The sequence below is a fragment of the Macaca mulatta genome, chromosome 3 (genome assembly GCF_049350105.2).
Source record: "Macaca mulatta isolate MMU2019108-1 chromosome 3, T2T-MMU8v2.0, whole genome shotgun sequence".
NCBI lineage: Eukaryota > Metazoa > Chordata > Mammalia > Primates > Cercopithecidae > Macaca > Macaca mulatta.
This window is the reverse complement of record NC_133408.1, coordinates 4,107,034-4,121,067: the sequence shown is the minus strand read 5'-3', so window position 1 is coordinate 4,121,067 and position 14,034 is coordinate 4,107,034. Positions and strand designations below refer to the sequence as shown.

Sequence of the window (14,034 nt, the reverse complement as noted above, 5' to 3'; positions counted from 1 at the left end):
TGAGACTTTCAATGACTGAGCCCGGCCACTGGGGAAGAGTCCTGAGGAGGGGGCAGACCACGGGGCCACCTGTGGCTGCCGCAGGGGAGGGGTCCTCTTCAGGCGGAAGGCCGTTAGTTCCCTGCGGTGAGCTGGAATGCAGGAGTTGGCACCGCGCCCTCCTCTTTAAGATTTGAAACTTCCACAAGCCTGGAGGATGTGGCCTCTCAGGGAAGCTGCTCAGAAGGAAAGAGCTCCCAGAGAGATGAGAGAGGAAGGGGAAAAGTCAAGGTTTTTTCCTTCCAAATATTTTATTTAAATATTAAATTAAAAAACATACATCAACTAATCATTTGGCATACATTTCTCATGTTAATATAAGAGAGAAAATAATTCAGTTATGGTAAAAAAAAAAACAAAAAACAAACTATGTACATCTCGATCAGATCACGTAGTGTCTTTAAATAGGCCATTGCCTCGCCGTCTGTATTACAGCACTGTCAAGAAATCTACAAAACACATAGCACACTCTTAAAAAAACAAGAAAAACACGCCTTTAACATCCTCCAAAAGAGGTTCTACAGCAATAAGAAAAAACAAAAACCACTGTGAAAGTAAAGTGCTCGTCATTGCTTCAAAGGGGAAATGCACAATGGTTTCTGAGGCCTTTGATCTGTGGCATTAGAACAGAAGTCATTTTAAAAAGGGGAAGGGGTTTTGTGTTGGAATCAATTGTGCTACCTCTGTAAAAATGAAGGCAAGGGCCTGGCTGCCCCAAGATGGTCTGGATGCTCTCCCATCCCAAAGACTTCTTTATGAGCGAACAGGAGACTTTGGTGTTTTCTCTGCGGCAAGGCACCAGGTCTGCCCTCCAGACAGCCTCTCGTCCAGTCTTTGAAACAGCCACAGAGCAGCAGCAGCAGCAGCAGGAACAGGGGCAGCCAGCTTCCCTGCGGCACGGCACAGGCGCAGCCCCCGGTGGGCGCCGGCAGCGCAGGGATGCAGCCTCCTGCACTGGGCCCACCTCCCTACCCTCAAGTAACTGGGTCAATCTTTGGCTTTTAAAAGTACCCGCCTTTCCCCTTTCTCAATGCCTCTGTTTAACACTGCAGGGTGTGAGAAGCCGAAGTAGCTGAAGGCACCTGGGCTGGGTTTGAGGGCGGGGACTGGACTCAGGGCAAGTGGGAGCAGCACTGCCTTTGTTGCCTTCCAGAGGCTTCTGGCTGGTGGAGCCCCACGGAGTCCACCTGCCAGAGGTGCGCCCGGACCTGCCAGGTAAGGGCTGCCCCTTCCTGCGGCCTCCACCCCAGTGCTGAGGGAGGGAAGGCCCTGGGGCTCCTTCCTCAACGCACAACTGTGCTGACAGGGACGCTTCTTAACAACACGACTGAGGAAAGCTTAAACCTGGAACACAAACGTGTAGTACAAAATATAACAAATAAGTAGTGTTTACCTGTCTCCCGTGTAGATACATGTACAGGATTTGCTTTAAAAAAAGAAACAAAAACTTGAAAACACTGACCTAAACCTCTCACTTTACCTTCCTTGAACAAAAGCCAAAGAAGAGCCCAGGTAGGGGCAGTCAGGGAGGTCGGGGGGTCCCGGCCCAGGCAGGCATGGCCCTGAGCCATGAGCCATGAACCCGTCTCCCAGCTGCCCAGCCCTGCAGTCAGCCTCCAATATTGCACAACTTCACCCAAGTCAGGTGCTCTTGTTGGACCCCATCATGAAATGCATCAACGTCATCAGCAGCGGAAACGGGAGGTGCAGCAGGAAGAAGCTTCTGGGCTTCTGCAAGGGTGCCTGGGGGCTCAGGGCCAAGGGCCCCTCAGGACAGAGTCCCCCGCACTTTGAAGTCACATCTGCCCTCTTTGAGGTTCTTCCTGCGGTTCCTCCAAAGAGTCCTGGAAAACTAACTCTTGAGTAGTTTATAAAACTTCTCATCTAAAATGAGAACAACGTGTCTTCCAGGTTTTGATTTCAGCGGAGAGAATTCCTAGAACCTGTAGGTGATCCTCGCCTGGGCTGACCACTTAGAGCTGCTTTAAAACCAATACATGAAGCGGAAAGTTCACAGTTTTCATTAAAGCATAAATCAGGAAGTGGAGAGTGTTAACTAAAGAAATGGATAGTAATCAATGCACGCGTGCGCGCGCGCAGACACACACACACACACACAAGCGGACAACGATGCGCCCGCTCGTTTCCGTGGACATCCGAGGTAATCATCTCAACCACAAGGAACCCAGAGAGAGGGGCCGAGATCCTCACACCACGGCACTGCAGATGTGTTCCCTCCACCCAGCTCCCCTCCTGCCCCAGCCCCCAAGACACGCCCCTCAATTATCTTTCTTCCTAAAGTTTCCAGTCCCTACTCAAAGTTGAGGTCACTCAGTGCAAGAAAAAAATAAAACAAAAATAAACTAAAAAGCCAAAACACCTAACGTATTGCTTATTTCGCTTCTAGAAAGTTCTTGGCTTTGAGTCCAGACATCTTCACCTACTCTGAAGTTATTGCTTGTAAGAGTCAGTGTCCGCGCCAGGACGCAGGGCTGCCCTCACTGCACCAGGACAAAGGTCCCCAGGGGGCAGGGCGTCAGGTCCTCCATCTCACAGTCCCCCTGCAGCAGCCCCAGGGGCTCACAACCTGGGGCCAGCCTTGCCAGGCGTGGTGGGGGCGCAGCGGGGAGGGTGGTGGGGCCGGCACCAATGTGCAGGTGTGTGTCCAGGAGCTGCGCCGCCGAGGCCACTGGGGAGACGCCGGTCTGCAGGAGTGGGGGCTGCAGCAGCGGGAGCCCCGACATGAGGAGGGTGCTGGGGAGCGGGGCAGCCCCGGGGCCATCACAGGGGGCGATCACAAACTGGGCGGGGGCTGGCTGGGCGGCCTGTGAGCAGCCGGGCGCAGCGGCCGGATGGTGCTGTAACTGGAGCAGCCTGTGGGAACAGAGGACGGGCGGTCACTGTGCTGGCTCGCAGGGTTCTCGGGTTTCCAAGTGCCCGTGTGGCAGGGCCCACCCGTGGAGCTGCCGGCTGCAGCTGCTGAGGGCGGGTGCATGGCTGATCCCTGACCGCTCCCCACCTTTCTTTCTCCACCTGGCTTCTCAGCAGATCAGAGACGTGGCCACAGGCGTTCTCACTCCTCGCCACCTTCACCCACCCAGGGACTTTAAAAGACACACCCGCTGCTGCACCCCCATAGTTCAGCACCGAGGACCTGTGCCCCACACACCTCCCTGGCTGGGGGCGGGGGTGCGCACCGGGCTACACAGAGGAGGGGACCGCTTAGCAGATGAGGTTCCTGGAGGAGACAACCTGCCATGTGTCCACCCGGGGTCCCAGGGTGGGGGCAGGCCCTACCTCTGCTGTTCTAGCACCTCCTCCAGCAGGCTCCGGCCCTCCCGGCTGCCAGCTGCAACGCCGTGCAGGCCTGGGCTCTGTGCAGGGGCGTGGAAGGGGCTCAGGCCGCCCCTGCTGGCCCGGCTGGCAGGGGCCTGGCACATCTGGCGAGCCAGCCCCTTGATTTTGTTCAGTCCCAGAAACCCTTTGGTCCGCGTGGTCTTCCTCAGCTGCTGCCGAAAGGCCTTCAGCCCTGCGGGGAGAGCAAATCAGGAGGTCAATGGCCTCCCGGCTCCTAGCCCAGCATCCACAGCCCTTGGCTTAGGGGGTCTCCAAGCCTCAGGTGGGGGGTAAGGAAAAGACGGGTGACACAAGCATGGCCGGACAGGAGTCTGGCACCCAAGCCCCGTGGTGGCGAGGAGGCAGCTGGCAGCCAAGGCCCTCCCTGACCCCATGCCTCCTCCAAGTCGGGAGGTGCTGCCCAACACGGAATTGTCTCCTGCGCTTTCAGAACCAGCCACAGAGGCCGCGTGCTCAGGGACCCACATATGTGTCCATCCCAGCAGGCCGTAACCCCCCGAGCCACCAGAGCACTGAGCACCCCAGCCTGCCCAGAGCACTGAGGGTCCCACCCAGGCCCAGTAGAGAACAGGGGGACAAAGTCACGTGCTGCCAGAGACACACACGGCTCCCCGGGGAAGGTGGAGGTGCGTGTGGGAGGAGCATGGCTCACCCTGAGTCAGTGAGGTGTCTGATGCCCGCCGTCCCTCCTGGAAGCTGACAGGGAGCAGCACAGCTCCTCCCAAGCCCCCCTGAGTCGGCAGCACCGGGGTGGCGGACTGCGACCCCAGGAAGGGTGAGGCCAGCCTGACCGGGGAGCAGGCGCCCAACAGCCCCTGAGTGGCCGGGGTGCCACTGAGCCCCACAGGGCTTTTGCTTGCAGAGAAGGTCAGACAACTGTCGGAGCTGGTTCCCTCTGCAGGACTTGCCGAGGCGGAGGGGGAGACGACTATACCTGTGGGAGGAGGACGGCACTTTTGACGCTGCAGTACGGGCTTCCCCGCCCCTGCCGTGCACACATGGCAGTGCCGGCCTCCCCATCCCTGCCCTCAACCTGGTGGGAAGAGGGCTCGAGGCCACCAGAGCCCAGGGAGCCCCAAAGGCAGGCCACCATCACGGTGCAGCTACAGTTGGACCTCAGGCCAAGGGGCTGCCCTCCCAGTACCCGGGGCGGCCTGGGGAGGACCCTGCTGGAGGCTAAACCCCACGCTGTATCCTCCACCAGAACGACCACATGCAGGGCAGGCTCTAAGCATCAACTGTGTGGTCCCAGGGATTAAAACAAATGGCAAATCCTGAGAAGTCCAACCTAAGAGGCTGCCGGGCAAAACATTCATTCTAAATTAGCCCACCCTCACATCGACTGTAAGCCTATCCACCGGTGTCCTCCTGGGCCTCCGGGGACACTTACATGGAGCGGTGAGTGGGGAGAGGCGGGTGGAGACCTCGGCCAGGGTGTGCCTCCGGCCCGTGCTGCTGGGCAGGGACTCCTGCACGTCCTGCTCCTCCTCTAGGCCTGGCCCCTGCCTGGCCTCCTCACTGATGGCTGTGTCCAGCAGGCTGCTGGGGGACACGGGCCGGGGCCGGAACACGCCGCTGCAGCTGGCATCCACCGGGAAGAACAAGGGCTGGGTTGGAGAGACACAAGCCAGTGACTTGATGGGCTCCGGGTGACCCGGGCGCACTGGGGGCACCAGGGCTAGGCTGAAGCGAGCCCTCTCCACACCCGCTGTGGGCACTCACCCACTGCAGCGAGCTCTGGAGCTCACAGTCCAGCTCGGCCTGCAGGACAGACTGCACCAAGGTCTGCGGCTGCGGGCACAGCAGGGCGGGGCGGAAAGGGTCAGTGGAAAGGCCTTCCTGAGGCACCTGGAGCTGGCAGACGGGAAAGAGGCCATCAGGGGAGCGGCTCCAGGACCACCAGCGCCAGCGAGAGAAGAGATAAGCTGGCTTCTGTCTGGAGTGCGAGCTGCCTGCTGGTGGGTGTGACAGCTGACAGGGACACTGGCTGGCCAGGCTGGGCTCAGGACCGTTTGCTGCTGCTGCACTGCCAGGAGGCGGCGTGACAGGCCGGCCCCGGGATGAGTCAGGGACAAGTGGCCTCTGGGCAGGGTCCAGCCCCCGGCAGCTGGCGCCCCCTTCCCCACATGGCCTGGGACCCAGTGCCCATGCAAGGAACCGCCCTCCAAGCGGGTGCCTGACGGGACAGGGTGCCTGACGGGGGATGTGCCTGATGGGGGAGGGTGCCTGACGGGGGAGGGTGCCTGACGGGGGAGGGTGCCTGACGGGGGAGGGTGCCTGACGGGACAGGGTGCCTGACGGGGGAGGGTGCCTGACGGGGGAGGGTGCCTGAGGGGGGAGGGTGCCTGACGGGGGAGGGTGCCTGACGGGGGAGGGTGCCTGAGGGGGGAGGGTGCCTGACGGGGGAGGGTGCCTGACGGGGGAGGGTGCCTGACGGGGGAGGGTGTCTGACGGGGGAGGGTGCCTGACGGGGGAGGGAGCCTGACGGGGGAGGGTGCCTGACGGGGGAGGGTGCCTGACGGGGGAGGGTGCCTGACGGGGGAGAGAGCCTGACGGGGGAGGGAGCCTGACGGGGGAGGGTGCCTGACGGGACAGGGTGCCTGACGGGGGAGGGAGCCTGGGGCCCAGCAGGAGACTCCTCCCCCTCACCTCCAAACCGCTGAGGTCCGAGCTCCGAGGTCGCGGCTGCCTGGCAGGCCCGGGGCGGGCGCACTGGGCATTCCGATACTCCTTGAGCCGCTCGAGGAGGAGGTAATAAATGGCAGCGAAGTGGTTATAGCTGCTGTTTTGCAGCGACTGGGAACGAGAGGAGCAGAGGTCAGCACGGGGCGGCGGGGAGCCCCAGGGTCCACCCGCTCCCAGGTTATTCTTGGGTGACTGAGAATATCCTTTAGTGGGGTGGATAAGCCTGCCCCTAAATTAGCCTGCGCTCCCGTTTTAACTCGGCTGGTGAGTGCCTGCTTCCCGAGACAGCCGCCCAGCCCCTGCGGGTGAGGCCAGGGCGAGTGTGGCCGGGCTCACCTCCACCGTCCTCTGCCGGTCGACGCCCAGCGTCTGCATGATACCCAGCGCCTGCTCGTCGTAGTCGCCCAGGTTGGAGCTGTAGCTGTGCGCAGAGAAGGTGGAGCAGGCGGGTCCTGGCAAGCAGGGCTCAGCCCGCATCCACCGGTGCTGCCGGATCTGGGCGATGGTGATGCGCCTGGCAGGGTCCACCACCAGCATGCGGCGGATCAGGCTCTCACAGTCTGTGGAGAAGCAGGAGGCTGAGCCAGGGCGGCGGGACCTCACCTGTGCTCCCACCCACCGCCCCACGTGGTTTGACACGCCAGCGGCCAGGAGCAGGGGCCGGGCCATCGGCTCAGTCCTGCCACCCAAGGGGTGCCACCAGCCAGGGATCCAGCCCCTGGGGTCCACCATACTTTGTGTCCACCACACAGAGAACCACTTAGGTCCACCCTTCTGCCATGCCCCGCGCCTGAGCACCACGTGGACAGGCATCTTTATGACACAGAAAAGCCGGGTGCGCCACAGCCAGTGGACTGAGCTCAGGGGTGATGCCAGCGCCCTGGGCGTGGGTGCTGGGCGGGGACAGCAGGCATGAGGCACCAGCCTGTGCAGCAAGGGCACCTGTCCACCCTAGAAATAGGGCACTGAGAAGGCATCCATGGGCTGGGTTTCTCCTGCAGCCCACAGTAACCTGGGCCTGATTCCCAGACTCAACAACGACTCAGAAGCCAGCCGCAAAGGGGCTGCAGGAGACACAGGCCCCTACCCACGCGAGACCACACGACCCACCTTGAGACATGAAGAAGGGGATGCGGAAGCGGCCCTCCAGCACCCGCTGTCTCAGCGTCGGCAGGTTAGGCCCGTCAAAGGGGAGAGAACCACAGACCAGGACGTACAGCACCACACCCAGGCTCTGTTGAGGACCACAGAGCCACGTCAGCGCCAGCGCAGTGCCCCTGGGAACCCAGCGCCCCCGGGAACACAGCGCCCTCAGGGAACGCGGCCTCGGGAAGGGGGTCTGCGCGCACGCGGCTCCTACCCAGATGTCCAGCTGGGGGCCTTCATACTCCTTCCCCTCAAAGACTTCCGGGGCGGCATATGGGGGGCTCCCACACCACGTGGACAGAGGCTCTCCTGACTTGTAGAAATTCCCAAATCCAAAATCTGAGATGCAAAGAAACAGACAGATGAGGTTAAATGGCAAATGGCAAGGGGCTGTGGTTTAGGCACATGCCGGGAAGCTGGGGCCGCTTGTGGGCGCACCCCCACCCCAGGGCCTCCGTGCCGCCAGCTTGATGTCCCAGATCCCACCCGGGCCCTCCGTGCCTGCCAGCTTGATGTCCCTGCTCCCACCCCGGGCCCTCCGTGCCTGCTAGCTTGATGTCCATGTTGCCATCCAGCAGGAGGTTCTCGGTCTTGAGGTCCCGGTGGACGATGTGATGGTCGTGACAGTACTCCACGGCTGACAGTATTTGCCAGAACTTCTTCCGTGCCTCGTTCTCACTCAGGTGCCCGTTGGAAGTCAAATAATCTGAGGAGCCACAAAACAAAGCTACAGCCCCCAGGGCAAAGCCTGCCCACTACCCAGAGGGCCCTGAAGAACACCACGAGGTCCTAGGATGTGTGGCCCAAACACTGGCCGTGCAAATCCAGACACGTTCGTGCCACTGGTTTTCAACAGATGTTAAAAATGAGTGTGGCTTACCAAACATTTCTCCATTTTTAGCAAATTCAGTGACGATGTAAAGCATATCCTTTGTTTCCATAACCTAAAAAAGAAAGACCTGACATTTAACCACACAAAAAAGGCACAAGGCAGTGCTACAAACAATCCACCAGAACCCCAGGAGATTTCTAACTTCTCTAGGACAAAAGCATTCGTCATTTAAAAATGCAAAGAAAAGAAAAATTTCTGCAATTAAAAAAAAAAACACAGGAGATTCCTCCTCATAAAGACAGCTTTAAAAAATCAGAGGTGAATTCCTCACTGACTTACCTATCCTGAGACACCTTTGCTCTCACGAAAGGTCTAAATATGTTAGAATTCTCCTCTGTGGTCATATTTAATTCAAGTCACCTCACATACAATTTGAGAATGCTTAGGCCGGGGCATGGTGGCTCACGCCTGTAATCCTAGCGCTTCGGGAGGCCAAGGCAGGAGAATCGCTTGAGCCCGGGAGTTCGAGACCAGCCTGGTCAACATGGCAAGACCCCATCTCTACAAAAAATACAAAAACTAGCTAGGTGAGGTGGTGGGCGCCTGTAATCCCAGCTACTCAAGAGACTGAGGCAAGAGGATCGTTTGAACCCGGGAGACGGAGGTTGCAGTGAGCCGAGATCGCACCACTGTGCACCAACCTGGGCGACAGAGCAAGACTCCATCTCAAAAAAGGAGAGACAGATCTCTGAAGGCTACAGAGGAGGAGACTGCTGGAAGTTTGCTGGGCTTTATAGAAGCCTAGCAGGCAAAAGATGAGTCCAATCAATGGTCAGAGCCACCTGAGTAATAGAGAACGCACACCCCATTCCTACTCGCTTGATTGACAGGATGAATGAGGCTGTGGGAACCCAGCTTTGCCAGGTCAGCTGCAGTGGGCTGCTCAGTGCACAGCCCATCACTCAGCATGTAGCCACCCAACAACCATGCCAATATAGCCCTTCCAAGTTCATTCACTGATCAATAACTTTATTTTACTTAAAAAGAGATTTAAAAATATAACATATGTCTGTGAGTACTGAAAAATTTTGGAGAGGATGAGACAGTATATTCTTATGAAAAAAGATTTATTTGGGTTCAAAATATACAGTTATTCCTCTAAAAAAGATGCTTTGTGCTGGAGGCGGTGGCTCACGCTTGTAATCCCAGCACTTTGGGATTACCCAGGCTGATCACTTGAGGTCAGGAGTTCGAGACCAGTCTGGCCAACATGGTGAAACCCCACCTCTACTAAAAATACAAAATTAGCCAGGCGTGGTGGCCTGTGCCTGTAGTCTCAGCTACTTGGGAGGCTGAGGCAGGACAATCGCTTGAACCCGGGAGGTGGAGGTTGCAGTGAGCCGTGATCGACTGCACGACTGCCCTCCAGCCTGGGCAACAGTGAGACTCCATCTCAAAAAAAAAAAAAAAAAAAAAAAAAAGATGCTTCAAAGATTGCTGCTTTGAGTTGTAAATCTAGTAAGAAAAGTGTTCTATAAATTCTAGCAGTTTGGCAAGAATTTTAACTGCCCCGCCCCCGTGTGTGGTGGAATAACTCTAAGACCACTGCTTACCCTGTCCCCAACTGAAGAAACGGAGGAGGAGGAAAAGAATTAAAAGTCAAAGTGTTTAAACTTTTTGAAAGTCTAAAAACGTTCAGCAGGGTTCTGGGGCTCCGGCCCGCGTAATGAAAATTAGACACTAGCGGCTGGGCACGGTGGCTCACGCCTGTAATCCCAGCACTTTGGGAGGCCAAGGTGGGCCAAGATCACAAGATCAGGAGATCCAGACCATCCTGGCTAAAATGGTGAAACCCCATCTCTACTAAAAATACAAAAAATTAGCTGGGTGTGGTGGCGGGCGCCTGTAGTCCCAGCTACTTGGGAGGCTGAGGCAGGAGAATCACTTGAACCCAGGCGGTGGCAGTTGGCAGTCAGCCGAGATTGCGCCACTGCTCTCCAGCCTGGGTGACAGAGCCAGACTCCGTCTCAAAAAAAAAAAAAAAAAAAGACAGGAGGAAAGAAAAGAAAAGAAAATTAGACACTAGCGTCAAAACCAGAGGAATAAACGTCATTGCTACACCACTAAATTCTATCATCTCCAAACAGTTAAGAATCACATACAGCAGCAGTAAGAAAATGCACCTCCAGAAAAGACCTCCAGCACCAATCACACGGCAATTTGTTTCTTTAACGAGCTAATTCCACACAATGGGAAAGGAGAAGAACAGGAAGAAAAGGAAGGTACTTCCATTAGGGTTCAGGCCTTGAGCAAAGTCAGGAACAAAACCAGCTCAGCCCACTCCTGAGGAAATGGGCTGGGCACGCTGCACAGGCAGTACACCAGTACCATGGAGCACACAACTTAAAAATGACAACAGAAACAAAACACAAACCAGGTGAACACGGCATGAATTCTGTGCTTAAAGACGCTGAGCAAACTGTTGTCACAGTGAACACAAGCTCCGCCAATACCGCTACTTTTATTTTAATCTAGTGCAGAGGCTTTTGGAGGATAATTTCAAATCATAATTCTCTCTCCTACCACACTGTACACCGAGCCGTCCCAATTGCACAAACACACACAGCATCCCAGAGTCGTCTCACATTCCATTTCATACGAATCATTAAGAGGAACTTCAACCCAACACAAATGGATGAAATAGCACCTGCAAAGAACTTCTTCTGCAAGAAGACTTGATTTCACCCCTGCAAAAGTGGCCATTTATCATTAGGGAGGTGTAAATGATTGCTTTGCTGTTCTAATTAGATTAGTACTTATTTCCTCATGATATAATTTATTAATTTCAACATGAGATCAAAAATTAAGTCACAAAGTAAGTAAGTCACAAAATAAACCAACAGATAGGGCAAGGCACGTTCCTAGCGTGGATTAAATGACAAGCTCCTTACTCTTACTATGGAAAAGTATTTTCATCTCTCCGTTTTTCATGGAAGAGTTTAAATAGGGAAAACAAATGCTCTCTACTGTCCTTGCAAAAATAAACTAATGAAAACCGGTAAGAGCAGCTGGCTTTAAAGTTTAATAATTATCTGCAAAGGTAGAAGTTTCCAGTTTCACTCAAATTTGTCCTTTTATACTAAATGTGTGACCTGTGGCAATACCTACAGATGCATTTGTCTGTTTTCATAGTAAAGCAAATTTACAACAGATCTATACACATTTAAAACTGGATCAGGTTAGGATACTAAATAAAATTCCAATGAAGCAAATCTCAATTATGATCCAAAAGCAATAATTGCAAATATATCTGCACAGCCCATAAAAATCAGTCTATTTACCTTATATAACCAAATGCCCAACTTCCACACACCCCCCAAAAGGGAAGCCACCTTCAGAAATTGCAGACTTCCGTTGTTGGAAATAAAATACAACACATTTGCCAGGATTAGCAGAGAAAGGCAAGCTGACCCCTTACCTGGTAGAGCTTTATGATATGTGGATGGTTCAGAAGCTTCATCAGCTGAACCTCACGATAGATTTTCTCCAAATTGCTTGAATCTAATCGTGTTTTATCAATTATTTTTATTGCAACCTACGGATTTTAGAAAGAAAAAGGATATTTTGTTTTGTTTTGTTTTAAAAAACCCTCAACCTAATTTACACATTTCATCTTTTGCAAGTTAATTTCTCAACACTTTGTCTACAAAGGATCACAAGAAGTTGGGAAAACATAACCAAAGTAACCACTAATGTTATTTAAAATAATCCGAGTTAAGTAAGTGCATTAAGTATTTGCAGGCTCAGTTTACAGGGCTTAGCTCTGAGTCCATGAACCACTGCCCTCTCAGGTTGGTCCTTTTTTTGCCATTATCCTCTCTGCTTTCTCCCAATATATGTGCAAATTATGCAGCAACATAAAGCATTTTTTTTCTTTACCGAACTAAAAACGATTACTGTTCACCCACCACGACAATCAAGCCTGCAGCACTGAATCCACATGGGGTCCACCCGCCAAGGGTCGGTCGCCCCAGCCCCAGTGGGAAGGCCCCGCCGGCTGGGTCCCGCTCCCCCCACGCACCTGCGTTTTGGTGACTCGATGCCGCGCCAGCTTCACCACCGCGAAGTTGCCTTTGCCCAGGGTCCGCTCAATGTCGTAAAAACCCACCCGGAGGGGTTTCTGCAGGCCCTGACCCTGGCCCGCCGGGTCCGCGCTGAACTCCGACATGATAACCATGGCTCCGCGCGCACCTGCGGGGCCGCACAGAGCTCAGAGCCCACCAGCGCCCCCGCCGCTCGCGGTCGGCTCCACCCGTGCCCGCGGAGCCCCCAGTCCCTACGGGACGCGGGGACCTGCTCCCACGCCTGTCGCCCTCACTCTATCCACGGACCCCTCCCGCCCCTTGGGAAGTGTGGAACCGCCCCCGCCTCCCGCGGTCCGCTCCACCCGGACCCGCGACCCTCTGAGCCCCGCGGGGCGCGCGGACCCGCTCCCAAACCCGCCCCCGCCGCCCGAGTTCGGTTCCGTCCCGATCCCGGGACCCCCTGAGCCCTGCTTCCACACTCGCCTCCCACCGCCCGCTGTCGGTTCCGTCCCCACCCCCGACCCCTTAGCACCTCTGGGCGCGGACCCGCTCCCACACCCGGCCCTGCCGCCCGAGGTCGGCTCGATCCGGATCCCAGGACCGCCCCTAGCCCCGCTCCCACACCCGGCCCCCGCCGCCCGCGATCCGTCCCGTCCCCACCCCCGACCTCCCAGGCACCTCGGGGTTCGCGGACCCGCCCCCCACACCCGGTCCCTCCGCCCGCGGTCGGCTCCAACCCTACCCCCGGCTCCCCAGCCCCCGAACCCCGCGGACCCACTCCTACTCCGGCCCCCGTAACAAAGGGGAGCCCGAGGGCAGCGGGGCCGCCAACACCGCCCGCGACCCCCCGCGCGCGCACGGCCGGGGACCCTGCGCGGTGGCCGCAACCCCGAGCCCCGGCCCGGCGACAGCGCGGAGCCCCCACGGCGGCCACCTCCGCCCGCCCGGAGCCCGCCGCTGCCGCCGCTGCCGCCGCCTCACCTCAGCCGCCCCCGGAGCGCCCAGGCCAGGAAGCCGCCCGCTCGGCCGCTCGCGCTGCTCGGGCGCCTACTGCTCCGGCCGCCGCCGCAGCTGCTGCCGCCTCCGGGTCCGCGCCGCATGTCAGCCCGAAGCCGCCGCGCTCCGCCGCACGCGGCGCCCGGCCCCGCCCCGGCCCGCCCCGGCCCGCCCCCCGCAGGCCCCGCCCCCTGCCCCGCCCCCGCCGCCCGGGCGGGGGCCGCCCATTGACGTCGCTTTGACGCCAGAGCGACGCGCGGCCGAGCGCCGGGAGGAGGGAGAGCGGGAGATCGGGCGGTTGCCAAGAGACTGGCGGCTCTGACGCGCGCGGGATGAGGCCGTTGCCCTGGCGACCGCGGGCCGGTGACGTCAGGGGCGCCCGCCGCCCGAGGCCCGCCCGCCTGTGCTCCGCCGGGCGCCCCCTCCCGGGCGCTGGGGGCACTGCGGGCGGCCCCACCGCCGCGGGCGCGCCCGCTCCTCCACGCGCGGGGATTCGGGCCGGGCCCCGCGGGCGCCTTATGCTCGCTCCCTCCGGGATGGGATGGCTCTCGGGCAGGGGTCGCCGGCCCCTCCACGTGACCCGCGTTCGTCCCGGCTCGGAGCCTCCGGACGTGTGGGGGCCCGGGGACCTCGCGGGCTCGCGCGTGGGGCTGGCGGCGCAGAGGCCCCAGGGCGCTGCAGGGCGCGGGGCCACGCGAGGCGCCCGGCCACACCCAGGACGCCCTAGGCCCCGAGAGGCCGCTTGCCCTCGGGGACGTCAGCCGCTTTTGCTGTTATAATCTCACATGTTCAGCAAGTTAGAAACTTGAAACCTAAGGAAGCGTGGCCGGCCGCTCTGGAAGCCCAGCCGCGCAGCCGGTCCCGGCCCCGGCCCTCAGCGGCGCTGGCGTCTGC

At 58.0% G+C, this 14,034-nt stretch overlaps 1 protein-coding gene across 3 annotated transcripts; it reads right to left on the bottom strand.

Moving 5' to 3' along the window:
- Nucleotides 1-271: 271 nt before the first annotated feature.
- SIK1 (salt inducible kinase 1) lies at nt 272-13,247 on the bottom strand. 3 transcript variants are annotated; one of them, XM_077995534.1, is made up of 14 exons: nt 13,126-13,247; nt 12,141-12,310; nt 11,538-11,654; nt 8,108-8,171; nt 7,772-7,933; nt 7,442-7,566; nt 7,192-7,315; nt 6,418-6,641; nt 6,046-6,192; nt 5,119-5,250; nt 4,787-5,003; nt 4,002-4,330; nt 3,337-3,600; nt 272-2,913 (listed from the first exon to the last, which is right to left on the bottom strand). In XM_077995534.1, exons 2-14 carry the CDS (start codon nt 12,294-12,296, stop codon nt 2,821-2,823), a joined length of 2,154 nt encoding a protein of 717 aa, XP_077851660.1. In that variant the 5' UTR covers nt 12,297-12,310; nt 13,126-13,247; the 3' UTR covers nt 272-2,820. The 3 variants fall into 3 exon arrangements, with proteins under 3 accessions (XP_077851660.1, XP_014988282.3, XP_077851659.1); XM_015132796.3 differs by having other exon boundaries at nt 3,337-3,568; nt 4,049-4,330; XM_077995533.1 differs by having other exon boundaries at nt 3,337-3,568; nt 4,049-4,330; nt 5,119-5,244.
- Nucleotides 13,248-14,034: the final 787 nt, after the last annotated feature.